The sequence below is a fragment of the Trichechus manatus genome, unplaced genomic scaffold, assembly GCF_000243295.1.
Source record: "Trichechus manatus latirostris isolate Lorelei unplaced genomic scaffold, TriManLat1.0 scaffold00042, whole genome shotgun sequence".
In the NCBI taxonomy this organism is placed as follows: Eukaryota; Metazoa; Chordata; class Mammalia; order Sirenia; family Trichechidae; genus Trichechus; species Trichechus manatus.
The window spans coordinates 11413452-11431603 of record NW_004443978.1 but is presented as its reverse complement, the minus strand read 5'-3'; the positions used below and the strand labels follow the sequence as shown (position 1 = coordinate 11431603).

The window sequence follows — 18152 nt, the reverse complement described above, 5'->3', positions numbered from 1 at the left end:
GTGATAAATGAGATCAATGTAAATCCTCTATAACTCAACAGTGGTTGAGTTGCTTTAAAAAAAAAAAAATCTTCATTTGTTATAGACAGCACGTGCCTGCTTCCTCCCACTTGGGCAGGAAGTCGGTGGTCAGCAGTTGGCTGACTCAAACTTGCAAGTGCAATTTCCTTAACTGGATAGCTTTGTTGACCCCTGCCACTTGGCCTGAATTCCTCCCCAGCCTAGGACGCTTGGCGGGAGTCTTGGCCTTACTAGTGCTATCGGTGGCTACATCTCCCAAGCGCGAGAATGAGCATCTCACTATACTTGTGCACCTCGCTATCGCTATCCTCGAGTCTGCGAATGCAACTCGAGGCGTGTCAATCCTGGCAGCGTCCCTCTTGAAGGCAGTCTCCGTGGAGCAGCCCTGACAGAGAAGTCTCATCTAATCACAATTGCTAATGGGAGCGAGCCTCGTCTCCTGCTAGGCTGAGCCGCTGCTTGGTGCCAGACCTTCCCGGAACCTACAAAAAAAGAGAAAAATAGCTCCTGTCTGTGCTCTCTCCCCAACGAGTCCCTGCAGAAGGCTGCTTTCCCAACCCTTCCGGTATCAGGAAGGAGAGCAAATCTCCTTTGGGATTTGTCCAAAGTGGCGGGAAGAGGGTTAATGTTTGGCTTGTTATTGGGAAAAAGGAAAGCAAGCGTGCCTTGCGTGTGTGTTTGTGTGAGAGAGAGAAAGAGAGAGTGGCAGAGAGGTAGAGCTGTTTTGCAGCGGGAAATAAGCAAGGAAGTAGAATAGGGAAAGGCCAGTGCCCCAGCTCCCCTCGGGCCTCCGAGAGCAGCTCACACCGTAATTCCCTTTCACGAGGCTACAGATTTCCACAAACAATGACATCACTCTGGCACCGCCGGCCTGATTACAGCTGGGGGGATTTTCCTGGGCGCGCGCCCAGCCGGAGCCGAGCGATGGAGGCACTCTCCAGGGTGTTGAAAGGGGCGGGGGCGCGGGCTCTGCGCGCGGCGCCCCCAGCCGGCGGAGGCCGGCGGGCCGGGCCAGGGGAGGGCAGGGGCGGGGCCGGTGTGGGCCGGGGCGTGGCCCGCCGCTTCCCCGACCCTCATTGGCCGCGGGGGGATTCACGTCACCCAGACTGGTGCTCTCCTCCATCCCCTGTGGAATTGAGCTGAGGCGGAGCTGAAAAAATGCAGATTTAGCATCAAACACAGACATATACTTGCTCTTTCTCTCAGCTACACACAGCTCCCCACATTCGCACCCCTGCCAGCGAGCCGCGCCGCCTGACTACCCGGCTTCCCCGCCAGCCAGGTGCTGGAGGAGAACACACTGATTTCCAGCTTTCCAAGACCCTAACCAGTCTTTTTCCCTCTATAAAGATTTAAAAATATATATATACATATATATTTTTTATTTGCACCTTCCGTCCGGGTCCCGTCTCCGCCAGCCTGCGCGCCTCCTAGCCCCACTTTTCACTCCCAAAGAAAAATGAAGGGTGGCTGTGTCTCCCAGTGGAAGGTGGTCGCCGGGCTTCTCTTCTATGTCACGGTTTTTTCATCTGCCGAAAGACCGGTCTTCACGAATCATTTTCTAGTGGAGTTGCATAAAGGGGGAGAAGAAGAAGCTCGCCAAGTTGCAGCAGAACACGGCTTTGGAGTCCGAAAGGTAAGGTCTCTCTTGCATTTCGTATGTTGTTCCAAAACGGGGGCAGCCCTGCGCAATCTCGTTGCAGATTTGCAAGTTTTCTCTCTTTTCTCTTGTGATGCAGATATTCTGCCATCGGCTCTTTAACACGACATTGCCGCCGGTGATCTTTCATGGGTTATGTAATTAAAATGTCCTTCAGATTGTACTAGTAAGGTCATAAAAATAATTTATTGCTCTCTGACTTTGTGGCGAAAATAGAATAACATCTTTCAAATTACGCTGTGCGCCCGGACTGCTGTCCGAGGTACCAAGTTCTTGAGGCTGCTCGGGTATGGAGGAATGAAGCGCTGAATAGCTTGGTTTGGCGTTGGCTGCTTTGCCAGGGATGTCTCCCCCACCCCCATCCCCCTGAGAAAGAGTACTTTTTGACCGAAAGGGCTCGCAGTTTGGACACTGCAATTCACCTCAGTGCTTCTCGGACTCCGCGCCTAGAGGAGGACTTCCCTCCCGGTGACTTCAGTCCCTGATCTTTTCCAGGGACAACAGCTCCCTGGCTCTAGGAGACTTGGAGACTAGAACAGGTCTCTCCCTCCAAAATCGGGGCGGAACTTCGGCACCCTCGCCCCCACCCGGCCACCCCGGAGCGCACTCCTGGTTGGCTCCCTAGTTCTTCAACTCTGGCTGTAGGAGCCCGAGGGGAGGATTTTGTTGAGGATTCCCTACTGAGACGTCGGAGTGTCCTCTCTTGTTATGTAGCCGGTCAGCCTGGCTTTCCCACGAAAGCACGGGGATCCCTATTTTAAGAAGTTGTTGGCATTCAACTGTTTGGGCAGCCAGAGGAGGCTCCCAGCCTGGAACACCTCAGGACTCCCTTGGAGACTCCAGGGTACCCATCCTGGGAGGGCAAGGGAGAGGAGAATGCTGGGTGGACGCGGTGGCTGACCTAGTTGCTCTTGCTGGGAAATATCTTGTCAAGAATCTTAGTGTTTTCAGGGGACCTGGCGTGGGATGGGTAGAGCGAGGGTCCGAAGGGAACCCAGGGGACTTAAGAGAGCAATGTGGCTACCAGAGGAGTGGGTGGAGGTCAGTGGCCTTCTGGGCCCCATCTCCTCTTTCCTGATTCCAGGAGGCACAATTTGGAGATGAGGGGCGTGAGATGTGCGGTGGGTGCTTCTGGATGTTGCTTTTGCTTTTTAAGGGCAGCGCGGACTGGGGCTCCTAGCAGTCCCTTCTGTCCCGACTTCCTACGCCTCCCGCCTCCCTCCCAGCCACCGCGAGGACTCCTTTAGGCTCTCCCGCCGCCCCCCATAAGGCGTAGGCAGCTGCTTCGATTTCGGTCCCAAGTGGGTCTGCCAGCGAAGTGTGATAGAGGTCTGGGAAGAGGCGCTGTGTCTGCCAGTGGCGCGCGGGCGGGTCCTGCAGAAGGGAACTTGTTGCTCCCGGGAAGCGTGGGTGGAGCAGGGGAGAGATGGCGCCAGCTGAGGGAGGGCCCGCTGTTGCCCTGGGTCAAGGCCTGGGGCCATTGCATGAGTGCCACAGACAGAGTAAACAAGCAGACCCTCCTCCCTTTCCCCTCAAAACTTTGCAAGACTCAGGACCAAAGCACCGTTATAAAATATAATAATGATTATTATTAACTGACAATTATATGGGAGTTTTATGTGCTGGACTTCCTACCTACAATCTTATTTAGTCTTCTGCGAGGCCACTCTTACTAAGGACTGTAAGGTGCTGATGAGAAAATTAGTTCAGACAGAAGCCTGCGGTAAAAACGGCCGAAGATTTAAACCCAGGTCTTTCAGAAGTGAAAGCCATACTCTTTACTCGGTACATACCAGACCAGGCTGGGCGCTCTGTTGGGTGTGCTGGGCTTTGGGGTATGCTGAAAGAGATGTAGTGTCAGGCTCTTTAGGAAAAGGGGATGCAGTTGATTCAGAGACATCTGTCACTGTCCCCTCACCATGCACATTCTTATAGTGTGGCAGAGGTATATTCTCAGTGGTTTCTCTCCTCTTTGCTTCTCCCTTTGAAAACATGCTTAGGGGATATGATCTGAGAAACTTAACCAAATCCAGGTGTAGATTTGACAATGGATTAAGTTATTAATCCCCTCAAAGGACTTTTTTTGTAAAGGGATAAATAGTTTCAATGAGGGATTCACAATTCTGATGCTGGACTTTGAGGAAGGAGGTGTGGAGACAATCCCATCATATATCAATCATCTCCAGATACACGGACCTGAAAATCCCGGGTGGCTTGTGCTTTGGGGTGAAATCAGAGATGACAGATGCCTAAGCCTCCTTCTCCTTCATTTCCTCTTGGAGAGGGGCCTACTGGTTTTACAGCACAGCTTCAAACCTACAGTTCCAGCCTGGGAGAAATGGGCTTCCACCTTACCATCTCTCTCCTTATGGCTCCATAACCTCTTAACCAAATCCAGTGATTTTTGCGCTGATACGTATTGAAGTAAAAAGCAGTCTATGGCAAAACACTTCTATCTGATGTGTCTTTGCATGGTGCTACTTCTCTCTAGACTAAGCCCTCTTTTCCTTCCTTGGACCCATTTACCACCCATCCTTCAAGACCGAGATCCAAACCCCTGATGCTATGGCCCACAATGAGATTTCCTTTCTCCATGTCCCTGTGGGACTAATAAGCAGAGCCTTGGCTACATAAGCTAGCATGTTCCATCACTTGTCCTCTGGTCATTTGATGTATGTAAGTGAATATGGATATAGGTATTGTCTTTCTACTTAAAAGGTAAATATTCAGGGATGATATCTTCCATGTTTCTAGTTTTCTTACTTTAACCAGTACAGTACTGGGCACACTAGCCTTTAAGGAAACATCTTTGGCATTATTTATTACCCTAGGTTTCCCATACGTACTGTCCTGTCTTACTTTTATCAATTTTGCTCTAAACTTTTGCCACATTTGTTATTTGTTTTGCATTTAAACACCCAGCCCCTTCTTCTCCTTCTTCAGACTGACCCTTAGCATGCCTCCCACCTCCCTACTGCCCCCATTCTTTCTCTGGCTCAATGTCAGACATCAAAAATTCTCAGTAATTACTTATTCCTCCAAATGAAGTCAATGACACAGACTAGAGGAAACTGCTGTTTTGCCAAGTTATCTCGTTCTAACCTCACAAATTTATATGAGATAGAAATTATTGACCTTAGCCCTACATCTCAGATGAAAATATTAAGTTTCCAAGAGGCTAAGTAACATCTGGTAAGATTTGAAACCGAATCTGCTTGGCCCAGAATAATTGTTTGTTTTTCTACAGCATGCTGCCTCCAGGAAACCTTCCCCGGCTACCCAGAACTCTGCCCTGGAGTCGCCATGTTAGAGTTCTGGCATTTTTCCTTCTTTTCTTTTTACTTTTTCCTATATTTACCACTTATTTGGCATTAACATATAAACCTATGCCATTAACTAATGTGTATGTGTGTGTCCTACTTCTCCAAGAGGAGAAATGAAATACTATGTTGCTGTTGTTTTTTATAACCCCCAATCTAACACACTGGCTTGTATGTAAGGTATTCAATAAATATTTGTTAATTATGATGCTTAACTCTTACAATATTGTCAGCAAACATTTATATCTCCCTTCTAAAATGAAGTAAAAATACCTATAACTTTTCCTCAGAAAGGTGTGCTGAGGCTGAAGTGTTCTTTTTTATCATGACATGGCCCATGAGAAATGATACATACATCTAGGAGAGTGAGTGAACTTACAATCATGATGAAACTGTCATTGCAGAAAGTGTCTTAAAATTCTCAGTGCACTACTACTGATTCTATTTCCATTTATAAAGAAACAAAATTTATTTATTGAGGGTTGGTCAAAAATCACCAAAGTGAGAGTTAAGGTAAAAATCCCAAAAAATAAAAATTAGAGTTTTCTGGTTTGTTTTATCCATGTAGAATGTTGGGAACATTAAACAACATTAAACAAGTAAAATCTTGTGACCATTTTTATATGAGTGATCATTTTTTAAATTTAAAACATCTAGTAATAATTGTGTGTCAGATAGTGAAAGCATAAATTTATGGTCTTTTTTGAAATTTTATTTGAAGTAAAATATAATTTAGGAAAAAGCACAGCTTGATAAATTTTCCCAAACTGATGACACATGTGTCACTAGAACCCAGATCAAGAAACAAAATATTATCTACATCCCATAAGTCCCTCTCTTGCTCACTTGGGTAGTTTCCCATTTGGGGGCAGTATAAACAGTGCTGCTGTGGATATTGTAGTATATATATTTTGGTAAATACTTACATGCCTTCCTGTTGGGAATATACCTAGGAGTGAATTGTTGAGTTGAAGGGTATCCATACATTCAGATTTAGAAAACTATATCAGTTTTCTATTGCTACATAACAAATTACTGCAAACTTAGTGGCTTCAAACTACCCAAATTTATTGTTTCATAGTTTCCATGGGTAAGGAGACTGGCACATTTTGGTTGGAGTCTTCTGATCAAGGCATCACAAGCTGAAATCAAGTTGTTAGCCAGCTGTGTCCTCATCCAGAGACATGACTAGGAAAAGATTCACTTCCAAACATGTTCTGGTTTTTGAACAAATCCAATTCCTTGTGATTACAGAATGGAAGTCTTCATTTTCTTGCTGGATATTGGGCCAGAATTGCTCTCAGCTCCTGGAGACTGCCCTTATGCCCTGGACAAATGGCCCTCTCCATAAGCCTTCTGATACTCTCATCCTTCAAATCTTTCTCTTCAGAAAGAACCTAGTCCTTTTTAAGATTCACCTGATTAGGACAGGCCCACTCAGGTGAATTTTCCATTTGATTAACTCGAAGTCAACTGATTAGGGACTTTAATCACATCTGAAAAATTCTTTCGCCTTTGTCATATAATGTGATCTAGTCACAGGAGTGGAATCCATCATATTTGCAGACTCACCCACACTTAAGGGGAGGTGATTATACGGCCATGTACACCAGGCAGCAGGGATATTTGGGGCCATCTCAGAATTCTGCCTACCACAAATGCACTACCAAAGAGTTTTCCAAAGTAGTTATATCAATTTACATTCCCACCAGCAGTATGTGAGCATTCCAGTTGCTCTACATTTTCACCAACATTTGATATCTGACATCTTTTTCCTTTTAGCCATTCTGGTGGCTGTGTAGCGGTACATCATTGTGATTTTAATATACATTTCTCTGATGATCAATTGAAGCTGAACACTTCTTCATACGCTTATTGGTGATTTGAATGTCCTCTTTTATGTAATATCTGTTCAAATATTTTGCCCACTTTTTCTATTGGACTGTCTGTCTTCATTTTTAATTTGTAGAAGTTCTTTGTCTATTATGGATAGTAATCTTTTGTCAAATTTACGTATTTTTAATATCTACTCCCACTCTTTTAATGGTGTTTTAATGAGTCCCTGGGTGGTGCAAACGTTTAAGTGCTCAACTACTAGCTGAAAGGTTGAGAGTTTGAACTCACCCAGAGGCACGTAGGAAAAAAGGCCTGGAAATCTGCTTTTGAAAGATCACAACCTCGAAAACCCTATGGAGCAGTTCTACTCTGCACACATGGGGTTGCCATGATTTGGAATCAACCTGATAGCAACTAACAACAACAACATTCCAGCAATATTGAATCCAGAATATATAATTTTGCTCACTTGGTCATGCCATCAATTTTAAACTAATCCCAGAAGAGTTGTCTAGTGCTTACTTCCATCCCCTGCCCATACTTTAGATCAAGAATAACACGGTTTGGCAAATTAAAAAATAAATAAATAAATAAGGGTATAGATTTGATCCTAAGTATTTTTGAAAAGATTCCTATCTAAGAAGCCCTTAAAGGACAGTTCCTCTGGAACTACGAGATTACCACCAGCGTCAAAAAAAAAAAAAAAAAAAAAAAATCACCCATTGCCATCGAGTCGATTCTGACCCACAGCTACCTATAGGACAGAGTAGAACTGCCCATAGGGTTTCTAAAGCTGTAATCTTTCCGAAAGCAGACTACCACATCTTTCTTCCATGGAGCGGCTGGTGGATTCAAACCATTGTCCTTTCGGTTAGCAGCCAAGTTCTTAACCAGTGCACGAGGAGGGCACCTTAACAGACACTCAGTGCCCCCCTAAGCAAAGACTTCCCCTTTTCCCCTTCAATTCATCCCTGGTAACCATTAATAAACTTGAATCTCTATACATTTACTTATTCTAGATATTTCATATAAGTTGGACCATGCAATATTTGCTCTTCTGTGACTGACTTTTTTCACTCAGAATAACGTTTTCAAGGTTCATCCCTGTTGTAGCATTATCAGAGCTTCATTTCTCTTTATGGCGGAGTAATATGCTATTGTCTGTATTACCACATTTTGTTTATCCATTCACCTATTGGTGGACACTTAAGCTGTTTCTGCTTTTTGGCTATTATGAACCGTGCTGCAAAGAACATTACTGAAAAAGCCAAAACCATTGCTACCGAGTCAATTCCAACTCACAGCGACCCTGTACGACAGAGTAGACCTACCCCTTAAGGTTTCCAAGGAGCGGCTGGTGGATTTGAACTGCCAACCTTTTGGTTAGTAGCCAAGCTCTTAACCACTGTGCCACTGGTGACCTATTTTTAATTCTTTGCAGAGTTTTGAACCTTGTTGTTCATTGGGCTGTTCATTTGGACAATGCACTGTTGGAACCATTGCACCAGCTTTTCAGACTGGAGGAGACAGAGAACTGGACCAAGTGAGATTCCTTTGAGCAAATAGCCACATAAACTAGTTTGTTCTGACCACATCTGTTCATTTTTACGGTCTTCTCATCTGATTTTCCAAATTGGAATCAACTCGATGGCAATGGGTTTTTTGGTTTTGGATCTGATTTTCACCATTTTACCCCTAAAATTTTTATTAATTCCAAAACCTTTCAAACAAGGCTGCTCATAGTTTCAGAGATTCTACAACAATCACCTATTGGATTTATAACTGGTGAAAAATAGAACAGGAACTTGTATATCTTTGACTTCCCCCTTAGTGACTAATACAGTGCTGTACACTTTAGTAAGCACTCAATAAATATCAAAATAAATTATTTCAAAACATCTGAAGGCTTAGCATTATCTCTAGATGCTCCTGAAAGACAGATACGTTATGAGATGCTGCAATCAGAAAGCATGTTAGGAAATGCTATATAAATAGCCTAATATGCTTGTGTTAAATGGCTTATATTGATTACCATTGATAACTTAGAATTTTGTGACTTAATGGTTAATTAAGAAGCCTGTGACAGAGGAGAATAAGAAGGTCCACAAATCCTGTGTTTCTGTGCCCTTAGTTTGTTGTCCAATACTGTGAGGGCAAGAAAATACGTTTTCTCAGGTGGTTATCAGTTTCATCAGGTGGTTACCGATTTTTTTCAAAGGTGGTGGAAGATGAAACACAAGAAAGTAGTTGCTTTCCAAAAGTCAATTCTAGTCAATTCTAGTAAGACTATATTTCTGGGGGCAGTCAGTCAGGAATAGAAGACCAAGATAGACTTTGCAGAGCCTAAAATGTGGTAAGAAGTATGGGAAACAAACCATTGTTGTATCCTGAAGTCCAGGACCAACATCATGGGAGGTGTCCAGAGTCCAGTCAAAGGGAAACTTGGTGAGTTGCGTGATCTATGAGGCATGGCATGAACCAAAAGTTGGGCCCATCAAGTAAGGCCAGAAACAAACCATCCAGGCTATTAACTGGAAAGAAGAGTTATGGGAGTTTCAAACCAATGGGCAAGGAAGTTAACAGGAGCCACAGTCATACCAAGTGAAAGTCTAGAAGCAGAAGAATATTCAGTTCATTCAACAAATATTTATTGGGTACATTCAATAAGCATGTATGATGCCAGATGCTGAGACAAGGATTTGGGCACAAGTAGGCAATTAGAGCTCAATCCCATTGGTTTAACTTTCCAAGAGATGCAAGAAAGATCAAGCCCCAATATGCAAGCACTGTAAAAGTGTTTGCTTATGTCAAAGGACTTTTTCAAGTCCTATTGGCCAAAACAAGTCACATGGCCAAGCCCGAGGCAGTATGAAAGGGAAATAACCAAGGGAATGGAAACAAAGAGCGCAAACAAAATGAAGCCCATTACCACATAAATATAAGGCCCTCTGAGATAGTGTATAGAACACATCTCTGAATGTCCCACCAAAGGGTGACAAGAGCTGGGATATTCAGCTGCCACTTTCCATCCCTCATTGGTTGAGGGCTGCTCTGGGGGAGCATGTTTCTACAGCCAGAGAACACCCTTAGGCAGAGAGACACTGAAGACTTTGGTATGTACAGGTACTGTCTACAGGTGATGTCCAGGGTGGGCCAATGGGATGCAGGCATCAACATTATCCACTACACAGAGGACATAAAGTTCAATAAAATACAAGTCCTGCCCTCAAGGAGATCACAGATGAACAGGAGAGTTCTTTGTAAACAGCTAGAGAACTGGGAAATAAGTTTTGTGACTCATTTATGATGTAGCTCATCTGAGGCAATGACTAACTGTCAGAAAAAGGGAAGTCTTCACAGAGCAGACAACGTTGATTTGTGAGATAAATTTGCATTGAGACTCAAAGGTTCAACAGGTTAAGGGGAAAGGGGATGTATAGAGGATAGTGCAGGATATGCAAAGAATATAAAATAGAGGAAAGTATTAGAAGGATTGCAAGTAGTTTTGTCTAGCTAAATGCTGAGAAAGACTGGGAGAAGAGGGCATAAGTGGACTAGGTCTAGTTCATGAGGGGTCACTCATGCCATGCAAGGGAGTTTGGATTTTATGGGTAGGTAGAAGGAGTCATTGAAGGGTATGCTAGATTAGCCATGTACAGGAAACCCTAAGGTAGCAAGTGAAACTAATAGTGAGTTAGAGGGACCTAGATCTCCCAGCTTGCCTCCTGTGTCTTATGGAATTATTTATATCCTGGCAGAAAGTAGCACTGTCCCTTTTGTTTTTATTTTTTATTTTTATTTTATCTTTTATTGTATTTCAGGTGAAGGTTTACAGAACAAATAGTTTTTCATTAAACAGTAGTATACATATTGTTTTATGACATTGGTTAACAACCCCACGACATCTCAACCCTCTCCCTTCTCGACCTTTTTTTTTTTTTTTTTAGTGAAAATATACTTAGCCAAAGACACACCATTTCAAAAATTTCTGCATGCACAGTTCAGTGACATCGACTACACTCTTCCAATTGTGCTGCTATTCTCACTTTAGGTGAAGGTTTACAGAAGAAGATAGTTTCTCATTAAACAGTTAGTACACATGTTGCCCTATGACAATGGTTAACAACCTCACTACATGTCAACACTGACTTTACTCAACCTTGGGTTCTCTATCCCTGTCCCCTTCTGCCTTATAGCCTTTGTTCCTGGACTGCTGCGCCTCATTAGTCCTGTTTTGTTTATGGGGCTGTCCAATCCCTGGCTGAATGAGCACCATCCCTTTTAACAGATGATATTACTAGAGAGTCAAGTTACATGTTTTTGATCCTATTGCCACTTTCTGATGTCATCAGAGATGCTAATGGCTTGATTCATTATTGTCCCTGAAGCCATAATGAATGACTGGTAGAGGCAGGCAGCCAGTCCTATCAGTAAAATTTATTCCAGCTAAGAACAAAATAGTTAAATGTAGCCTAGTTCCTTCACCAACATATAAATACATGAATCTAAAACAGACCCCCTAACTTAGAGGCCAAAAAGAAAAGCCAAGACAGTAGACTATCTCCGTGGCCCCAGGATACATGACAGGTGGATTATTCCCCTGATCCAAAGGAATAATAATTGCTATTAAATCTTCATTTCAGGGATGAGATACTGAAATTTTGCCTGAGGTTGGAAAGGGATTGTTTGTGAGTGAGGTCAAGAGTCATGCTTCGTGGTAAATACCCTCTACCTATCCCATTATCTGGTCGTCATTTTATACTTGATATAAATCAGTTGTTTTGCTCTTGAATATAAATCCCACTGTGGACTGTTAGCTTAGTCCTAGAATAGTGAACAACCATGAACAACCCAAGCTATTTCACATTTTTGTGCCCTTGGTCATAGGGAAGAGTGGCTCCTAGAATCACAAAACAGAGTTGTGCATTATTCACAAAGAACCAATGCTCTGAGAGGCTTAGAAGTGGACAAGATGAGCCTAGAGCTATATCTCCTGAATGCCAGGCCAATAACTTTACACTATCACCCTGGCTCCCTTTCACCTATCTCCATACAAATCAGCTAATTCTGGAGGAACGTCATCCATATTTCTATATTTTATTAACAAGAATTTTATTGAGCCCCAAGGAGATGATACATAATGAAAGGGATAGGTTCTACAGACAGAAATATGATACATTCAGATGTACGTGTGAAGGAAAGCATTTATTAGTTCTCAGGGCTCGTTTATAAGACTTCACCTGATCTGATGACTCTATCCACCTCTTACAAAACTTATTTTATGAATTGAGGTGTGTAAAAGTCTGTTTTAGCTATTGGTTTCTAGTTCTACATCAAAAGGAGCCACCTCATACCAGGCTAATCTTATAATACACTGCAAAAAGTTGAGGCTGAATAACATCCTCTGTCATACCTGGTTACTCAAAAAACAATGTCCTCATTCACGGCCTCCTCCGGTTGGCAGAGGAACAGAAGACACATATCAAAAATTAGGCCCTCTCCTGCACGACAGACATCTGTTTAAGGGAGTTCTGAGCCTTCAACTCTTCTAGTGAAATCATATTTACTTTATTCATCTAAGCAATGTGGCTTTTTTGCCTTCTGTATGAAATCGCCTTGCACTATTTTTCATTGATTGATCTTATGAGATCATTTTTTGTGCATCTATATGCCACTCTGCTAAGGATGGAATGGCTTCTTCTTGAGTAGTTTTAGTTATCATATCCTTTGTAATTTTGGAGTCATTGTTTTTACTCCAAATGTCCCGCTCCTCAGCCTCACTTTCTTCTGCACTGACCAACTGCACTAGAAGCAAAGTGGGAAAATCCCACCTTTATCACTAACTGCGTGGTAAGGATCAGTATGAATCCAATTCTCAAAATGTGGAAATGGATCCAGTTCTCACCTTCTCACTTCTCCATCCTAATTGCCAGCCACTCAAGTGGCACTCTCTCTCCAATCCTAGCCACCCAGAGCTGGGATAGAGCTCACAAGTTAGACAGACACCGTGCTTTAAACTAGCTGCCCATGCAGCCTGCAGCCCTTCTCTGACCCTAACCACCAGGAGCTGTGTCAGAGCTCACAGGTTAGAAGGACACCTTCCTTCAGACTGCCAAAAAGGCAAGCACCAGCCCCTGCTGGCTCTCACTGCCCCTGTGGGTTCACTAATTCGCTGGAATGACTCACAGAATTCACAGAAAGTATACCATACTTATGGCTACAACTTTATTACAACCAAAAATGATAAAAATGAAGAGACTCATAGGGTGAGGTATGGGTTGATCCCTGTGCAGAGCTTCCATGTCCCAAAGAATGACATGCTACCTTCTCCTATGCATGATCACCAACCAGGAAGCTCATCTGAGCCTCTGGGTTCAGGGCTCTTATTGTTCTCACCATATGTCCATGATAGATTATGTCATGCCTCCTGAAGTTTAGTCAGCATAGGGCCTCCAGGTGGTCCCTCTTCAGCTGGCCAGGCCCCTGCTCATTAGCTTCAGGTGTGGCCTGGCTAAAACAAACCAAAAACAAAGGCCAAATTTATTTCTGCAAGATGATTCCACACCTCACACCAACCATGTGTCCCCTACTCAAAAAAAAAAAAAAAAAAAAAAAGCCACATACTCTATCTCCCATTCTCATTATACAGCTGTTTGGGTCATTATCACAATCAGAGTCCACTGAAGTAAGCTGTATTTTTAAGTTATTTGACAGTCTCACACTTGGATGCTCAGAAAGTGTGAGTAAGGAGCACTGAGAGTGCCCACAACTGTGTCTTATGCTCAGTTTATAAATTCACCATTAAGTAGGTGAGACCCAGCTGGTTAGGTAGTTACATTAAAAAAACTGTATACATTGCATCAAGAAAAACACTACGATGTGTGTGGTATTACTGCCAAAATGCATAACTTCAATCAAATGATGAAGAAATTTTGGACAATCCCCAACTGAGAGACATTCTATAAAATAACTGGCCTGTACTCTTTACAAGTATTAAGGTCATGAAAGACAAAGACAGACGGACTAAGTAGGTCTTCCAGATTAAAGAGAATAAAGAGAAATGACAACCTCATACAATATTTGATTCTAGGTTGGACTGTGGGTCAGATATATATATATATATATTTTTGCTATAATAGATATTATTACGATACTTGGCAAAAGATGAACGAGGTTTAGAAATTAGAAAATAGCATTGTGCCAATGTTAATTTCCTAGTTTTGATTCTTATACTGTCTTATTCTTAGGAAACACACCATCTGCAACTTAATCGCAAATTATTCAACAAAATTAATATGTATACATATATATAACAAAAAAGCGAATGTGGTAAAATGTTGCCATTTGAAGCATCTATGACAGTTTTTTGCACTATTCTTGCAACTTTTCTGTAAGTCCGAAATAATTTCAAAAATAAAAAATTACCAAAAAATGTGTACACTGACTCGAAACTAATATTCAGGCCGTCCCTCTGAAATTCAGAGAGGTTAAACTTCCTCAGAACCATGAGGTTTTGGTTTCTCCTCTGCCACTATTTAGCAGTGTGACCATAAGCAAATTATTTACCTTTCCGAGCTTTGCTTTTCTTATCTGTATACACCAGGTTGTTGTTGTTGTTGTTAGGTGCCATTGAGTCAGTTCTGACTCATAACGACCCTATAGGACAGAGAAGAACTGCCCCATAGGGTTTCCAAGGAGTGGCTGGTGGATTTGAACTGCCACCTTTTTGGTTAGCAGCCAAGTTCTTAACTACTACGTCACCAGGGCTCCTATATAAACCTGGTATCAACTAGAAATACCTGGATTCTTGGGATCTAGATAAGACCCATTTGAACCCCATTACTTACTCTGTAGAAGTACTAAACCCTTCTCAATATTCATACAATCTCTGAGGGTAAGGATTAGATCCTTATTTCACTCCAGGTTTCTGCTTCTAATAAAGCTCACCAGTTAAGAAATTATGTCTCCATCCCATGCATGAGAGTCTATTCCTCATCATGGTGACTCATATGTGAAACTTGGCCTCTTCCTTGATTTCCTCACATGCACAGAGCCCTAACCACTCACCCAAGGCATTTGTGACTGTAATGTATTTTACTAGAGAGGGTAGGGGTGTAGAGAGAGGATTTCTCTTGGGAAACACGAAGAACATTAAATTAAGCAGTGGGCATGCTTTGAAAAGTCCTTTAGTCATCCCACGTTTGGGGCATGTGCACTGGCCCCTGTGCCCATGTCATGCCCAGCCTCACATATCTTGCTGGCTCCTCTCCCCTCCCTTTTCTCTGTCCCTTGGTTTCTTTAGCATCCCCTCCTCTTGTGGATAAAGGCAACTTCTTCTCAGGCAGGGCAGAAATTATTTCTTGTTCTCTAGGCATCCACAGCCTCAGGAACTTACCAACTATCACAGCTTTCTCCCAAGTAAAGGCAGTTCCCTTCACAAGAGGAACTCAGGTGCCAGCTAAGATGATAACAGCCTCACCCTCACAACCTCTGTAAAGTGAAATATGTGCTAGATTCTCTTGAAGGTCATTTCCAGCATGAAAATGCTGACATGCTAAGAAGTACACTTGCTTTTATTTTGCAAAATGAATTACTTTTATTGTATATGTCAACTATAAAAAATAAACAAACCTCATTGTAGGAAATAATATAGAGAGGGGAACAGAAGAAAATAAAATCATCTTAAATCTCACCACCTTTTATTAACATTTGGGTGAACATTAGGTGAACATCCTCCCAAATGGGAACTCTACTACCACATGCGGTTTTGTTTTTCCAAAAATAATATATTGTAAAGGTCTTTCTGTGTCAATGAATAGAAATGCAGCATCATTTTAAAGGCTGCATGGCATTCAAACATTCACACTTGAATTCACACTTTCTTTCCTGTAGTCTCCTTTCTTCCTTCCTAATCTTTTCTATTCTCTCTGTAACCTCATACCAGTAAGACTGAGGCTAATATTTCAATATTTAATTTGTCCTTGAAATCATTGTTCTTAGATACACAAAAATTTGGAAAGTCAATAAATGTCAAACAGAAATTCCTTTTCTTCTAACCTTGTTATCTATATGGGATTTAATATAGCACCAATAAAGGCCCATTAACCAAAAAACTAGCTTACTTTGGACTTATCAATAGGAAACATCAATTGTTAGAAAAGGACATCATGTTTGGTAAAGTAGAGGGTCAGTAAAGGGATGAGGGAAACCCTCAGTGGGATATATTGCCACAGTAGCCAAAACAATGGACTCAAACATATAAACCATCATAGTAATGGCACAGGACCAGGCAATGTTTTGTTCTGCTGTATATAAGGTCACAATGAGTCAGAGCTAACTTAATGGCAACTAACAACAATAACAAATCATGTTTAATATTGACTTGGTCAAGTGCAGCTTTCCTCTGGGTTATTCCAGATTTTGAAGGAACAGCTTGACTGTGAAGATACCAGCAAGTAATTTCACAGCGTAGGCATTTTTCACCTCATTTTCTCCTTCATCATTTATAGATGACCCCAGACCCAGTACTGCTGACTCTCTCTTGTGCTGTGCCAGAGAATTTGGGCCCAACAACAGACAAAAGTAACATGTCTGCAATTAGTTGGAATTTTCCTGCAGAAACACCTGAGGACATTTCTACTCCCAGTTCAATCTCATGAGTTTCTGAGCTCAAATCCTCTTAAGATATGCCTCCTGCCAAATGCTTCATACAGTCCTAGATTGATCAGAGCTAGATGATACATCAGGCTTCACTCTATATCACAGATTGAGTTTTGTTCAGCCAGCACGGCACTTTCAATCTGTAGGGGCATGTGTTCTCTAGTTTACCACAGGTCTCACAACTCCCAGTTGTCTTATACCTGGTTTACATACTTATGTTGCCTGCTTGATCCCCAAAGCACTAAATGTCCAAAGCACTATTGTCCAAAGAACAACACACTCAGAGAGGTTTAGCCATGTACACTGAATCACACAGCTACTTAGTGACTCTTTCCAGAATCTAGACCCTTCTGATGTTTTGGTATTCATTCAACAAGTATTTATGAAGAGAGTACTCTGTGCCAGACACTCATGCACAAAACAGACATGGTCCTCATGGAGCTTGCAGTCCAGTTGTTCCCATGTCTGTCTCCTGAGAAAGCATTCTTTTCAGCACAAAAGAATATTTTTTCAAAGATGAAGATCTTGGCACGTGTCAATAGTTGGCTTTTCTTTTTTAAGTTTAACATTCTTCTGATCTCTATTACTACATTCAAAACCAGTCTTGTGTATGAAGAAAAAAGCATTTCTTTACTACTAAGTGTGCATGACACACTTGGTTGATGGGTTGGTGTGGTTCCTCTGGGATTGATAAGATCTATAGTTGGCTGATTGACAATGAGGACAAATCAAGACAGATGATTACAACAATAAGAGTAATTACTCACTACTAGCCTTTGATGGTAAATCACAAACTTAAAAATGCAAGGTAAAGGCCTAATCTGAAAAGTATGGACCAAGAGCATTTCAGGGTTTCAGGTTTAAGGAGTGGGCTAGTAAATGTAAGGTGTCCTCCAGAAAGCACCTAAGGGAGTGGTGCCTACTCTTTGTACTATGCGAGCTTGGATCCAGCCCATCCCCAAGAGGAGATGTGATCCAAATTGAACCTGGGGAGCGCGATTTGTTCCCTAATCTTTCTGGACTGTCAATCAGACTAACTTCACCCTTGCCCTGGGTGGCAGTGGTGACTTCATAGCTGATCTAAAGGAATGTTTTTTATTTTATGATGGGAAGAGATATTTAATCTGTGTATTAGGTTAAACACATTCACTTTTTTTGGTTGTTGTTAATTGGGAAATAAAATCACGCTGAAAGATGTTCTCCCCCTCCCTTTGCTCTGAAGTTGACATTCAGACCTGTCTGTTTGTTAAACTTCAGGATTTTTGCTGAGATCACTTGCCTTTCACACAATCTAGGAAAATCAATATTGATCTTTAGACAGATGGCAACAACCTGCAGAACCCATTCCCTGAGTAACCTGGAAAGAGACATGTGGTTTGTAGGGAAGAAACTTGAGGAGGAGCGACAAATAGGAGAAAGAGCATCAGCTTCAGACTCAGCCAGACCTGGGTTCAAATTAACTTTTCTGAATCTCTGCCTCCTCTTATGTAAAATGGAGATAGTAACACCTACCTTGCAGGACTCTTATGATCAGCAAATGAGATAATGCTTGTGAAGAGGCTGGCATATCTTAGGCAATGTTAATTTACAGAATGGACATCTTTGAACTGTTTTCTTCTGGGAACTGGCAACAACCTGGCTTGTGGATCTTATAC

The 18152-nt window shown here is 42.3% G+C and overlaps 1 protein-coding gene across 2 annotated transcripts in view; it reads left to right on the top strand.

Annotated features, from left to right (window-relative positions):
- The first annotated feature begins 1198 nt into the window (after positions 1 to 1198).
- Positions 1199 to 18152, top strand: part of PCSK2 (proprotein convertase subtilisin/kexin type 2) — a 318518-nt gene continuing 301564 nt past the window's right edge. The window contains exon 1 of one of the 2 annotated variants that reach the window (XM_004376450.2): positions 1199 to 1657. In XM_004376450.2, coding sequence (XP_004376507.1) covers positions 1481 to 1657 — 177 coding nt within the window. In that variant the 5' untranslated portion in view covers positions 1199 to 1480. The remainder of the gene's footprint in view (positions 1658 to 18152) is intronic. The other variant, XM_004376451.1, reaches the window with a different exon arrangement.